Source organism: Opisthocomus hoazin, chromosome 1 (genome assembly GCF_030867145.1).
Source record: "Opisthocomus hoazin isolate bOpiHoa1 chromosome 1, bOpiHoa1.hap1, whole genome shotgun sequence".
Taxonomy (NCBI): Eukaryota; Metazoa; Chordata; class Aves; order Opisthocomiformes; family Opisthocomidae; genus Opisthocomus; species Opisthocomus hoazin.
The window spans coordinates 35,888,888-35,901,097 of record NC_134414.1 but is presented as its reverse complement, the minus strand read 5'-3'; the positions used below and the strand labels follow the sequence as shown (position 1 = coordinate 35,901,097).

General features: G+C 49.0%; 1 protein-coding gene across 1 annotated transcript in view; it reads right to left on the bottom strand.

Moving 5' to 3' along the window:
• Window positions 1-11,069, bottom strand: part of SIAH3 (siah E3 ubiquitin protein ligase family member 3) — a 56,340-nt gene extending 45,271 nt beyond the window's left edge. The window contains exon 1 of the mRNA XM_009942798.2: window positions 10,757-11,069. Coding sequence (XP_009941100.1) covers window positions 10,757-10,891 — 135 coding nt within the window. The 5' untranslated portion in view covers window positions 10,892-11,069. The remainder of the gene's footprint in view (window positions 1-10,756) is intronic.
• Between the last annotated feature and the right edge of the window lie 1,141 nt (window positions 11,070-12,210).

Here is a 12,210-nt window from a genome sequence, read left to right as displayed (position 1 = left end):
TTGCAAAAGTCAAAGGAACTGTAGGTTATTGGTGGAGTTCATTTCATCTAACTTCAGCTCGATAAAAGTGACATATCCATCCCAAGCTACTCTTCTGGCTTCCTTGATGGTCAGTGGCAAGCAAGACAGTCTTCCTTTGAGGACAATTCGTCTCACTGATCCTAGATTCCAGAAGATGTTGCACCTCAGAGATGTCCTCAGCTCTCATACAGTACAAGAGGGAACTCACAGTACTGCCCCACAAGTCAGCCTGGCCCCACTGGTCTGTAATGTGTCTTTTCATACCATGGGGGTCCAACCAGCAGAGATAACACATCCCTGCGTGCAGCCAAGCTTCCTCACCTGAGCAGATGTTGCAATGCAGCAGAAAGACATCCAGGCTCACTTCCCTACTGAAAAGGAAAACGTCTTCAATCCACTTTGGGCTTTTCAGAAGAGATGGATAAATTTGCTGGAGTCCAGCAGGATTTTCCATATGGTCTTTTGCTGGATCAAGTTTGATAATTTTTAGAATAAGTATGTCGGAATAAGGGTCTGATCCTGCAGAACATACGTCATTTGATCCTGCAGAACTTACGTAATTTTGAATCTGTGCGCATGCTTGACACTGAACCCCTGAGTGGCCTTGCTGAGTTCAGGGCACTACCGTGATCACCGCACTTGCTGCCATCCTGCCATCTCCATTGCAGCCTCTCATTCCTGCAAAGCCTGAAGGTGACCCTAACCGTCTCCTTAACCCAGCTGCCCTACGTAATCCTTGTGTGGTGGATATTTACTCCATTTTCACACTTACTGCATTGCTTATTTTCCACATGGCAGTCCCTAAGAGTGGAAGAATTCATCCTCTGCTGATGTGGTTTTCTGCTTCACAGCAGCCGCGTCCTTGCTCATCTGTAGTGTTTGTCTTCTGCACAAGGGGAGGTTACTGATTTTATCTTTTTCTGTCTCATTTATGCTCCATTTCTCTGTTTCTCTTTTCATTTCAGCTGGCACTTGATGTGAAAGAGTGTGTGATATTGTGTTTGAGATATTCACAAGGACCTGTGCCTCTTCTCTGCCACGCATTTCCCAGGAGCTGACTGGCAATTCACCAGCCACTCTGGAGCTTAATATTTCTATGTGTAAAATACTGGTAGCATCACTAAAGCTGTGCAAATGACTTACTTCTTAGTGGGGAGGCCAGTCTGAAAGGAAAAGTGAATTCAGTTTGGATCAGCTCAGAACGAAATTGCTCTGGAAGAAAAGACTAGAACTGAAAGCACTGCATCTGGTCTGGAAATAACTAGTTAATTATTTTCCAAAGTTGTTTCAAACATTTCTTGCTTTTAAAAAAAGCACACCAAATAAACATACAAAGCTCTCAGAGGTCTCTGCTGTTCTCCCCCAGTGACATTTTCATGTTGTTGCTGAGAGTAAAGGGGAGAGCTAAAGATAAACCCATTAATGTTACGCAAGATGCTCAGAAATGCCTCTAAATAAATAAAAGTGCTTCAAATTGTACACTGCAGATGTGTCAGGGAACTCATCAGCAGTGCCAGAATGCTCTTCGGAGAACGCTGTGGGAGACCCGAGCAGGAGTATTGCAGGTGGCTATTAGCAGTAGGTCACCCAGAGCAATTTTCAGGACAACTCCATGCGCCGCTGAAATTTTGCCATTCAGTGCAGCCCTCAGTAATCCCTATGGGAAAGAGCTTCATGGGAGGTTGTGAAAACCAGCTGGGGCCACCGCCCTGCCCAGCCACTTATTCCTGCAGCAAGGAAAGCAGAAGGGACACTTGTCTACTTTGGCGGTGCACATCCCAGACTGCAACTTAAATGCCTGCTGAAAGTGAATTTGCACTGCCACAGTGAAGCAGAGTGAAGATATTCTTTTTTGCCAGCACTGGTGAATGGATCGTGATCGTGGCTCACCGTGCTGAGCGGACAGTGGGTGTCTATGCCAGCTCCAGCCAGACCTGCCTTCTTGAGTCCTGATCCAGTGCCCAACAGCAATAAGGTTTTGCAGGCACGTAAAGTACTTCATTTCCTCGCCAGCTGCAACGGCGAGTGGTAACAGCAACATTTCACTGATTTTTGTAGCTCTCCTTGTCTTGCTGGAGATCGTTTCAAAGCGGGACTTCGTCTGTCAATAGGTAAGTTAGTGGCACTGAACAGCATGAGGATCGAATGATTGTGTTTTCTTCTGGAGGAGCTTAGAGGAAAATAAGACAGCCATAGTTGCAGTGAAATTAGTCATGCTTTCCCCTCAGTGGAGTAAAAAAAAAAAAAGGCAAAAATTATGTTGTTGAACAACGGATGATGAGAGTCCTTTGCTCTAAGACTTTGGTGTAGCAGGGAATGGGCAGGATGAGGAGGAACAATAGCACAGAAAAAAAGGTATTGAAGGAAAAGAGGCAAAGTATGGAAAGAAAGAAAAATAATGCAATCTGATAAGGCATTTAATGTCTCTTCATCCTTGCTTTTCATTTCCAAATGCAGCATGTGTATACAGAGGTGGGCTGGGAAGTTGCTGCCATGTTCAGCCAGACCCAAGTGGAGAGCTCAGGCCCAGGCTCTCCTCAGTTCTATCAGACGCTGGACCCAGATCTGGTGAACACGGTGGCTCAGCGATGCTTGCCTCTGTTGCAGAAATCACACTACAAGTGAGCACGTTGTATTATCTAAATCGTGTTCAGCTCTTTAAAGGAATTCACTCCTTTTTGGTGGCACATGTACCTCTTGGGACCCACCTCCAGCAGCTTCAAGGTGGACCACAGCTCTGTGCCGCACTGTGCCGTGCCATGTGTGCCAGTGCCAATGCTACCGAGAGATGCTGAGGGCAGTCTGTCACAGTCATCACCCCTGTGGTCATTGCTCCCAACATGCTGGGGGAGCAGCAGTCCTCAGCACCTCAGCCTCCTGCAGCCAGAAGAGGGTGGCTGTGTCTCTCACACTACTCACTGTCTCAGTCCCCGGCAAAGCGGGCTAAAACAGTCCCCCCACACATACTCCTTCCCAAGAAATTGTAACAGGATTCACTGTTTTACCCTTTTCTGCCCCAGGCTGAGGGATTCTGATTGCCCGTTGTGATGGGAAAGGCTTTGGGGGTGCTGGGGAGTACACCCACTGTCACAGCTCTGAGCCAGGCAGGACAAGGAGTACGGGCTTTCTGCGGCTTAGGAAGTGCCAAAGCCCCAGGGAAACACAGCGCAGCCACAGCAGCTCCTTTCGCTTGCTTTACCGGAACTCACAGAATCACAGAATCATGGAATGGTAGGGGTTGGAAGGGACCTCTGTGGGTCATCTAGTCCAACCCTCCTGCCAAAGCAGGGTCACCTACAGCAGGCTGCACAGGACCTTGTCCAGGCGGGTCTTGAATATCTCTAGAGAAGGAGACTCCACAACCTCCCTGGGCAGCCTGGTCCAGTGCTCCGTCACCCTCAGAGGGAAGAAGTTCTTCCTCGTGTTCAGACGGAACTTCCTATGCTTCAGTTTGTGCCCTTTGCCCCTTGTCCTGTCGCTGGGCTTCACTGAAAAGAGTCTGGCCCCATCCTCCTGACACCCACCCTTCAGATATTTATAAACATTTATAAGGTCCCCTCTCAGCCTGCTCTTCAGGCTGAACAAGCCCAGCTCCCTCAGCCTCTCCTCGTAGGAGAGATGTTCCAGCCCCCTCATCATCCTCGTAGCCCTCCGCTGGACTCTCTCCAGTAGCTCCTCATCTTTCTTGAAGTGGGGAGCCCAGAACTGGACAAAGTACACCAGATGGGGCCTCACTAGGGCAGTGTAGAGGGGAAGGAGAACCTCCCTCGACCTGCTGGCCACACTCCTCCTAATGCATCCCAGGATCCCATTGGCCTTCTTGGCAGCCAGGGCACACTGCTGGCTCATGGTTAACCTGTCGTCCACCAGGACACCCAGGTCCCTCTCCACAGAGCTGCTCTCCAGCAGGTCCACCCCAAGCCTGTACTGATGGATGGGGTTGTTCCTGCCCAGGTGCAAGACGCTGCACCTGCCCTTGTTCAACCTCATCAGGTTCCTCTCTGCCCAACTTTCCAGCTTGTCCAGGTCACGCTGAATGGCAGCACAGCCTTCTGGTGTATCTACCACACCTCCCAGTTTGGTGTCATCAGCAAACTTGCTGAGGGTACATTCTAACTCTTCATCCAGGTCATTGATGAAGAAGTTAAACAAGACTGGGCCCAGTACTGACCCCTGGTGGACACCACTAGTTACCAGCCTCCAACTAGACTCAGTGCCGCTGATGACAACCCTCTGAGTTCTGCCATTCAGCCAGTTCTCTATCCACCTCACTGTCCACTCATCCAGCCCCCACTTCCTGAGCTTCCCTAGCAGGATGTTATGGGAGACCATGTCGAAAACCTTGTTGAAACTCTCGGGATCTGTTGTGCTTCCTTTAAACTGAATTTTTTTGGTTATTTAAGAACCTCAGATTGTGTCTCAGAAAAAAAGGAAGTTTCCAAGTGTCCCTCAGCTAAATGTGCTGGGAGGTCTTTGATGCTGGGAGAGAATCTTGATAGTTAAACAAGAATTTATAGGCTCCGTAAATTCTGACTTTGGGGCAAAATTCTCAGCACTTGGGAACCTGGCCTGGGACTTTTTAACATCTGAGCCTTTCAGGATCACACTCAGTGCTTGGCTTCTCTACTGAGGCAACCAGCAGCCTGTGCTAATTAATGCTAATTGTGACAAATGTCCAGGGGTGGCTTACGTCTGCTGGGAACCAGGTTGAGACCTCACCACTCACAGAGTCACAGAATGGGAGGGGTTGGAAGGGACCTCTGTGGGTCATCTAGTCCAACCGCCCCGCCAAAACAAGGTCACCTACAGCAGGCTGTACAGGACCTCATCCAGGTGGGTCTTGAGTATCTCCAGAGAAGGAGACTCATTTCATGTAATCAAGGCTTATATTAAAAGGTCCCTCCTTCCTCCGCGCTCTGTGTGTTAGCCACAGCAACAGTTTTGGGGCAGTGCTTCTCCGGAGGGAGGTTTCTGGGCCCTTATGTCTAACGCAAAGGGCTGCACTGGGAAATTCTTGAAATACTGAGCAGTATCAGAGTAAGTGGATAAGACAGCGATATGTGGCCGTGTCTGATGGCTGCTCCTCATCCTGCTGTCCAACACCCCGTCGAGAGGAGAGGCATTTCTCTAATATTATAATAACAGCACTGTTTTCCATTGTTAACATCTGACTTAAAATGTCCTGCAAACAGGTCGGATTCATTATTGAAATTCACCCTCAAAATCAAACATTTGTAGGAAGGGACTCAATGCTTGCCCACTCTATCCCATCTCTAGAGCTGTAGCATGACAGGCAGCACCAGTTAACAGTGGTGATTAATATTCTGCAGTGGATTTGGGGCAATAGGTGGGGAGAAGGAAGGCAAAGCATAGTAACACAGAAATTTCTGGGACTGTAGCTCTTTCCCTCCCTCTCCCTCCTCTGAGGAGATGCCATAGATGTTATTCTGGGACACCACGCTGAAGCTCAGAGCTGCCCTGCTTTGCGGCATGCTTGGAGCGAAGCCCATGCCACCCCGCTCTGTGGCCCCATGGGCTGTGCAGGTGTGTGGGTCTGTGGGCTCAAGGTTAATGGTCTAAGGGAGAGGGGTGCTCCTGGGACCAGGCAGTGGCATCAGCAGATGGAGAGCCCCCGGGAGAGCTGCTGCAGCGTGTTTTGCCTCCCCTTTGCAGAGCATCATCACGGTCACATCTGCAGGCGGCTGTGGACGCACAGACGGAGGCTCCCGGGGTTCTCATGGTCAGCTTGGCCTACAGTTTTTCCCACTGAAACCCCTTCAAGCAGAAGCAGCACTGCTTGCTGCCATCTGCATTCCTATGAAAGGATTTGGAATTCTGCAGTGCCCTGTGCTCACACAGCCCTGACCCGTAGCTGGGGTGGGACTGAGGTGCCTTGCCAGGAGCCTGGGTTTGCAGGCAGCAGGGAGTTTTGCAGCCCCTCTAGCCATGGCTGTCACGATTCTGCTGGACCCTGGGGCCAAACACCACTCAGGCTCCCCAGATCACAGCCCTGAACAGGAGATTTGAGGGTGCTGGGGCTGAGACAGTGGTGGAGGATGGCTAGGAATTGATAGCAGCAGGTTTCAGAGTCTCTCTCCACCCTTGCACCAAAAAAATATATAAATCTCGTGGGGGTATAATGCACCATAACACTTTAATCCTGCTGGGGATAAAGTGGATTACAACGCTATTTGGCTGGCTACTGCGCACAGAGCCAAACTGTTATAACAGGATTGAAATCCTTTCCGTAACTCAGAGCATATTTTCTTGTTGCTTTAAAAAATAGCTGGAAGACACCTTGGCCCTGTAAACCATGCTATGACCAATATAAGGTTGAACTATTTATGCCCTCCTTTAAATCTGCTTTTCTGTAGTTCAACGAGTTCCTGCAGAGATGGAGAAGGGTGTTTTTTACAAGAACGTTGTAAACCCACCTTTTTACTCTTTACAAGAATGTTTTCACACTCTCCAAAGAGTTAAAGTTGCGTGTAAAAAGCTAGTAACTCCTTGAATGAAGAGGATGTTTTACCCAGCCGTACACAGCACCCGGATGGGCTGTGATTGCACTGAAGTCCCCTGCCACGTACAGCTGTTTTTTGGGGCAGGGACTGATGCCAGCTAAGGAGCAAGGACACAGCTGCCTATCTTTACCTTCTCGGTGGGGTGCAACTAGCAGTGCCGGGGAGAATTTCTATTAACAGGGGAAAAATGCAGAGGAATTCACTAAGCCTCAACCCCACAGGGACCAGCAAACAGTGCTCATTTCTTCCATGCACACAGAGCGCCTTAAAACTTTCCCTGCACGCTGGGGCCTGCAGCCAGCAGCATAAGCGGTGCTCCTCTAATTAATACGGCCTTGGAGGGAGCAGCCACTTAGCTGGAGAGCTCTGTTGCCTGGCTGTGCTTCTCCAAGGGGAGACATCAGGACAACCGTAGGCTTGAAGGAAGATGGGTCACAAGGTAATGCATATAATGCAATCAAGAATGAAGGTGACCTGTAGAAGTGCAGTAAATATATGATTTTCTCTTCTTGGCAAGCGAATTTTGATCCCAGCGTAGCACCACATCGTAAGGAGCTGCTGCCATGCCTGGGAAACCTTGTGGGAGGACAAAGAGCAGAAAGCAGCAAGAAGCACAAAGAGCCTCCAAAACACCTCCCCCCCATCCTATTCATACCCCTGCCAAAGAGGCAAAAAGGAGGGTGATGGCTGCAAAATCGTCTTTCCTTGTTCAGAGCTGCCTGTGTCAGCCTGTCGTGCACAGGGAAAATAGCAGCAGATCAATAGAGGTGCCTGCGCTGACACTCTTACCATCTTCTCCTTTAAGATACACTGAATCGCTCATCAGCCTTCTAGTTAATGAGCCTTTCAGTGGGAAGAAAGACACGGATTTCTTTCTAAGCGTGCGCTCCTCTGCCAAACGCCGGACCTCTCCTAAAGGAAGAGCTAAGTGCTGGGCCCTGGTCACGGTCACAGGTCTGGGCTGTTACTGCAGTGACAGTGTGCTGATATAACCTCACCGGAGACCCCCCGCCTTGGTCTAGCTATGGGTCTGTAACAGCAGAAACTGGTGAAACCTTTCCCTGGAGGGTACCAAGGCTCCTCTGCGCTCTGCTGCTCGCTGAGTGCTTTACGTGATGCCAAATCACTGACACACATAGGTGATCACCAACCATGGGTCCACAGGGTGGGCTGGATCCCATCACTACCCCTGAGCACTCCCGTGGATGGGAGGAGTGAGAATGGAGGTCCTGCTGCGATTTGACTTTAACAGTCATGCACGTTGGCACTGATTGAGGACATGACCTATGTGAGGGGTGTCAACGTGCATAATCACACCAGAATATGATACCTGTCATTTATCATTTGCACCAATCAGCCAGGAGCTCCCTCGCCTGGGTGCTGTGGAAATATGGAGTAAAATAATCCCTTTGCAAAGAGCTTACAATTTCGGAGTAAGCAGAAACATTTAAGCCTTGAAGGGAAGGGAGAGAAACAACATTGCACCTAGCCCTTGTTTCCTAGCAGACTTGTATTCATCGACCGCGAACCTTAATACAGTTTTCACTCCACTTGTCAATTGCTAAGATAGATTTGGGGGCTGTCAACAAAATGTTACAGTTGAAATGACCCAGCTAGAAATAGTAGACTATGAAACATCAAAGAGCTCATAATACTGCAAACCACCATGGAGGAATACGTTCAGCCCCTTCATTTTTGACAGTCTCTCAGGTGTTGTTCAGCATACAGGACAGTTTTGGGGGGATTTTCCTGTCCCAGCTTCAGAAGTCTCCATGCCAGGCATCTGGGCTGGAGGGAGCAACCATAATCTTCCTGCTCTTCCCCAGGGGAGAAACAGGCACACCAAGAAACAAGTTCATCTGGCTTCTCTTTGACACCAGTTTTTGGGCTAGGTGCCTTGCCAGCTGGAGGTGACCTCTTCTCCACCACCAGGTAAGAGCAGTGGGGCGAGGTGTCTGGCTTGGAGACCGCTGACATTGGCCCACAGGCTCTTGCCACTCGCTGGTGCTGCAGGATGGGAGCCCTTGATGCTGTGCTGGGCATAAAGGGGTCTGACCCACACGTCTCTTCTGGGTGCTGGCATGAAGCAGTGACACTTTCCTTACAGAGCTGGTGGGAAACCAAACTGAAGACCTCAAGAGCGGATCAGTGCTAAAGCCCACCATATTTACACAGCTGGATGTGAGCTGGGTAACTTGGAGCACCTTCAAAGCATATTTCACTTTACAGTCAGTGGTGTTTTTCAGAGCAAGGAGGTTTCTTGTCAGCTTGTCTCATCTACCTGATGTCTCAGCAGGCCCGTGTGGAAACATATGCCCTTGGGTTCCCACTGCTATCCTCTCACAGGAGCAATTCCCACCGAGATCAAGATGATTCTCACTGGGGCTTCACTGACACTTTAGATGTTTTCCTAGAGGCTTCCATTTGTTTCCAAGAGAGTTTTGCATCCAGTCTCTACTTTCAAGAGCTGCCAAGACAGTACCAAGATTACTCATCTCTCTACTGGGCTTTGGGTCTGAGCAGTGAAGAGCTTGGCTGTGAGGAATTTTAATACACTAAAATGTGCTCTGTGTTTAACAGAAAGGAACGGAAGCATCAACTTTTTTTGGTACATTCAAAGGTAAAATGCTGCAGCTCCCACAATCGCAAATCTGCAGCTCAAGAGGACCTGAACTGATAAATTCAGGTCTAGTCCTAGAAACCAGTGAAGCAGCCAGTGGACGCCTCTCTGTGTGCTTGTGGGACTTCATCAGACAGTGCCATTGGCACTGAAATAGTACTGTGACCTTCAACAACCTTTTTTCCGCCCTTTTTTTTTTTAGTAATTAAAATTATAGTTGGAAGTATCAGGAGACTGTCACCTAAAAGGGGTTGAGCACAGAAGCATTCATTTACAAAATCTCCCCGTGCACTTAGGAACACAGCTACTTCTTTTATCTGTTTGGACAGCCAGATCCTTTCAGATAATGACAAGGCTGTGGGGTTTTTAAATAGCTTGTGTCAGCGGAGGAGCAGAACGCCGGGAGAGTCGAGCCCGCACCCCGAGGTGTCCGTCTCCTGGGAGCATCTGCCCCAACCGGCAGTACTCACTGGGCTGCGCACAGCCTTGCAGGGAAATCCTCCTGGAACTGGTGCCCAGCTAGAAACAACCTCTGCCTGCCTGAGTGCTGCCCGAGACTGGAAATATAACTCTGTGAAATCTGTTTTTTTGGGGGGAGGATGCCGCTCCGAAGAGGGATTTACCCTGTCGGAGGACCTCTCGGGGGCCTGCAGCTGGGGAAGGATGCTCCCTGCAGCCCCTCAGAGTTCCTTGCGGGGACCCCAGCAGAGCCAAAGATAACTTGTCCTGAATCAATTTCATTTCTGAGCTTGTGTTGGGCTAGCGGAGCAGCATCGCAAGTCCGGTCCACAAGGACTTCCAGCAAAACAGGAGTCACTTCATTAAAGTTGGTCATTCACCACCGTAATAAAGTAATTCAAGTCTCCCAGTCGCTTTCTCCCCCTGCTTCTCTTGCTCTATGTACAAACATTCAGGCTGTGGCATAGATGGAGCTGTTGACACTTTGTCAGTGAAAACTCAGGACCGTGTGAGTAAGAGAAACATTTTATGGGGACTATAAATAGTTTTGCATTAAGGCAAATGTATTCTCCTGCCTAAAATGGATTCACCTTGCAAACAGCTTAAGGACACATTCAGCGCCAGAGAAACACCTTCAGACTCCCCTCAGGAGTCAGAAAAAGCATTTTTCCCCCAAAAGCAAACAGGACTATCGGTCAGAGACCCCTGTACTGCTGCTCCCCCTCTCTCTCAGCAGCCGACCGAGCTCGAGTGTCAGCCTGGGAGACCACCCATCGTCCTTCCACCAAAAAGGGACGTTAATTCATCCAACTAACTTTTCCAATCATCTTTTTCCAGATGCTTGCAACACGCGTACTCATTACATAGGTGAAAGGGATGAAGAAACTTTGCAGGGGAGGGGGGGAGCAGCGACTTCCCGCGGTCGCTCGGAGCGGCGGGTTGCTTTCCTTTCGCTCCGAAGGGAATCATGCAGGCAGACAATGCAAACCTCCTCTCTGCCAGGGCTGCAATACGTTAACAGCCCTCTCCCCTTGCTGCCAGAGCATCGTTTCATTCCCTGCGGAGAAACACCAGTGGTGGTGATGGAGAGGGAAGACGAGAAGATGTCAGAAGAGAAGAAATATTTTTAACTCACCTTCAGGCTGTGCGTTGGGTTGACGACGCAGACAAGTTGCCCGGCAGCGGAGAAAACCCTCTTTGCCTTGTAGTGCTGAAACCGCAGGTGAATAAGATCTAACACAGCCCCAAAGCACTGGGTGAAGAAAAGCATCACAACTTTTGGCGTTGCTGCTGCTGCTGTTGCTGCTGGCAGTGGGCAGGGGAAGCAGCGAGGGAGCCCCTGAGTGCTTGAGCCCGGGGAGGGAGTGCAGTCGGCGAGAGCTACACTCCGGCACGGCTTAGCATGCCTTCATATTCATCATCAAAATAAGACGGGAAGAGGCTTGCAGCAGCGGGGTGGCCAATGGAAAGGACAGAAGTGTTATCCTTGAGGTCCGGAGACAGCCAATAACGGATGCCTCCCCTCCAGAAACTCCCTGATGAATTGAGCCGGGCGGAGAATGTATTATTGAACATTACCATACATCAGCACATTGCATTTATCTTGTGATTACAGCCAGTCATATGTAAGGCTGGGGAGATATGCAGGCAAAATTGATTGCTGAACGTCTCCATTTATTAATTGCCTTAATTTAACAAAAGAGCGCCCGGATACCAAAGATAAACATAAGGCATGGGCAAGAAGCCCACCAGCGAAAGTGTTAGAAAGTAGAAAAAATAGATTTAGCAGACTGTGATTTACTGAGCGAAGCAGCTCAGGAGAAAAACCAAATATGCAGAGCTACAGTTCCTTGCAGGGGTTAAGCAGAAGTAGCGCTCGCTATATAAATAGACTCACGTCTGTGCATCTGCAGGCTTTGATTTGGACTTTCACTGCTCTGAAGTTTTCTAAATTTTATGTTCTGCTACTTCACAAGGGTCCCAGCACAAAATCAACATTTCCCCCCACCACTAAAAATAGGAGAGGTCAGGTCTCAGGTCTCCCTGTAACCTGGAATAACTCTATTTAAACTCAGCGATGTTTTCCTCATTTACACTCGCCAGCGGATCAGGTCTGTTGCACACAAAACACAGTAATTACTGGATGCTGGAACTATGAGAGCATAAAAAGGCACAGAGCATGCTTCTAAAAATAATGAAATACATGATGCATGAGAGCACACACAGAAAGAAACTTGCACTGAGGGAAAAGTGGCTTCTAAATCAACAGAATAATTAAACATGCAGAAGGCTTTTGCTTGTCATTCATCTGCATATTGGTGGGCAGGAAATTACTAATTAGCCATTAGATTGTCCTAGGCATTAAAAAGGAATTAGGAAGTGCAAGGAAAATCACATGCTTTTGTGTATTATTACCAGTGTGTATATCTCTGTTGGTGGGCAGGGATCCTTTTCGAGCCATTGAGTCTCATTAAACTTGAGTCCCCATAACCGGGTTTTCTGGGAGGTGACTGCGCCAAAGCAGCCAAGGGAGTCAGAAAGCACATTCATTTCATGGGACAATCCCGTGTGATATGTTGCTCTGCTTGT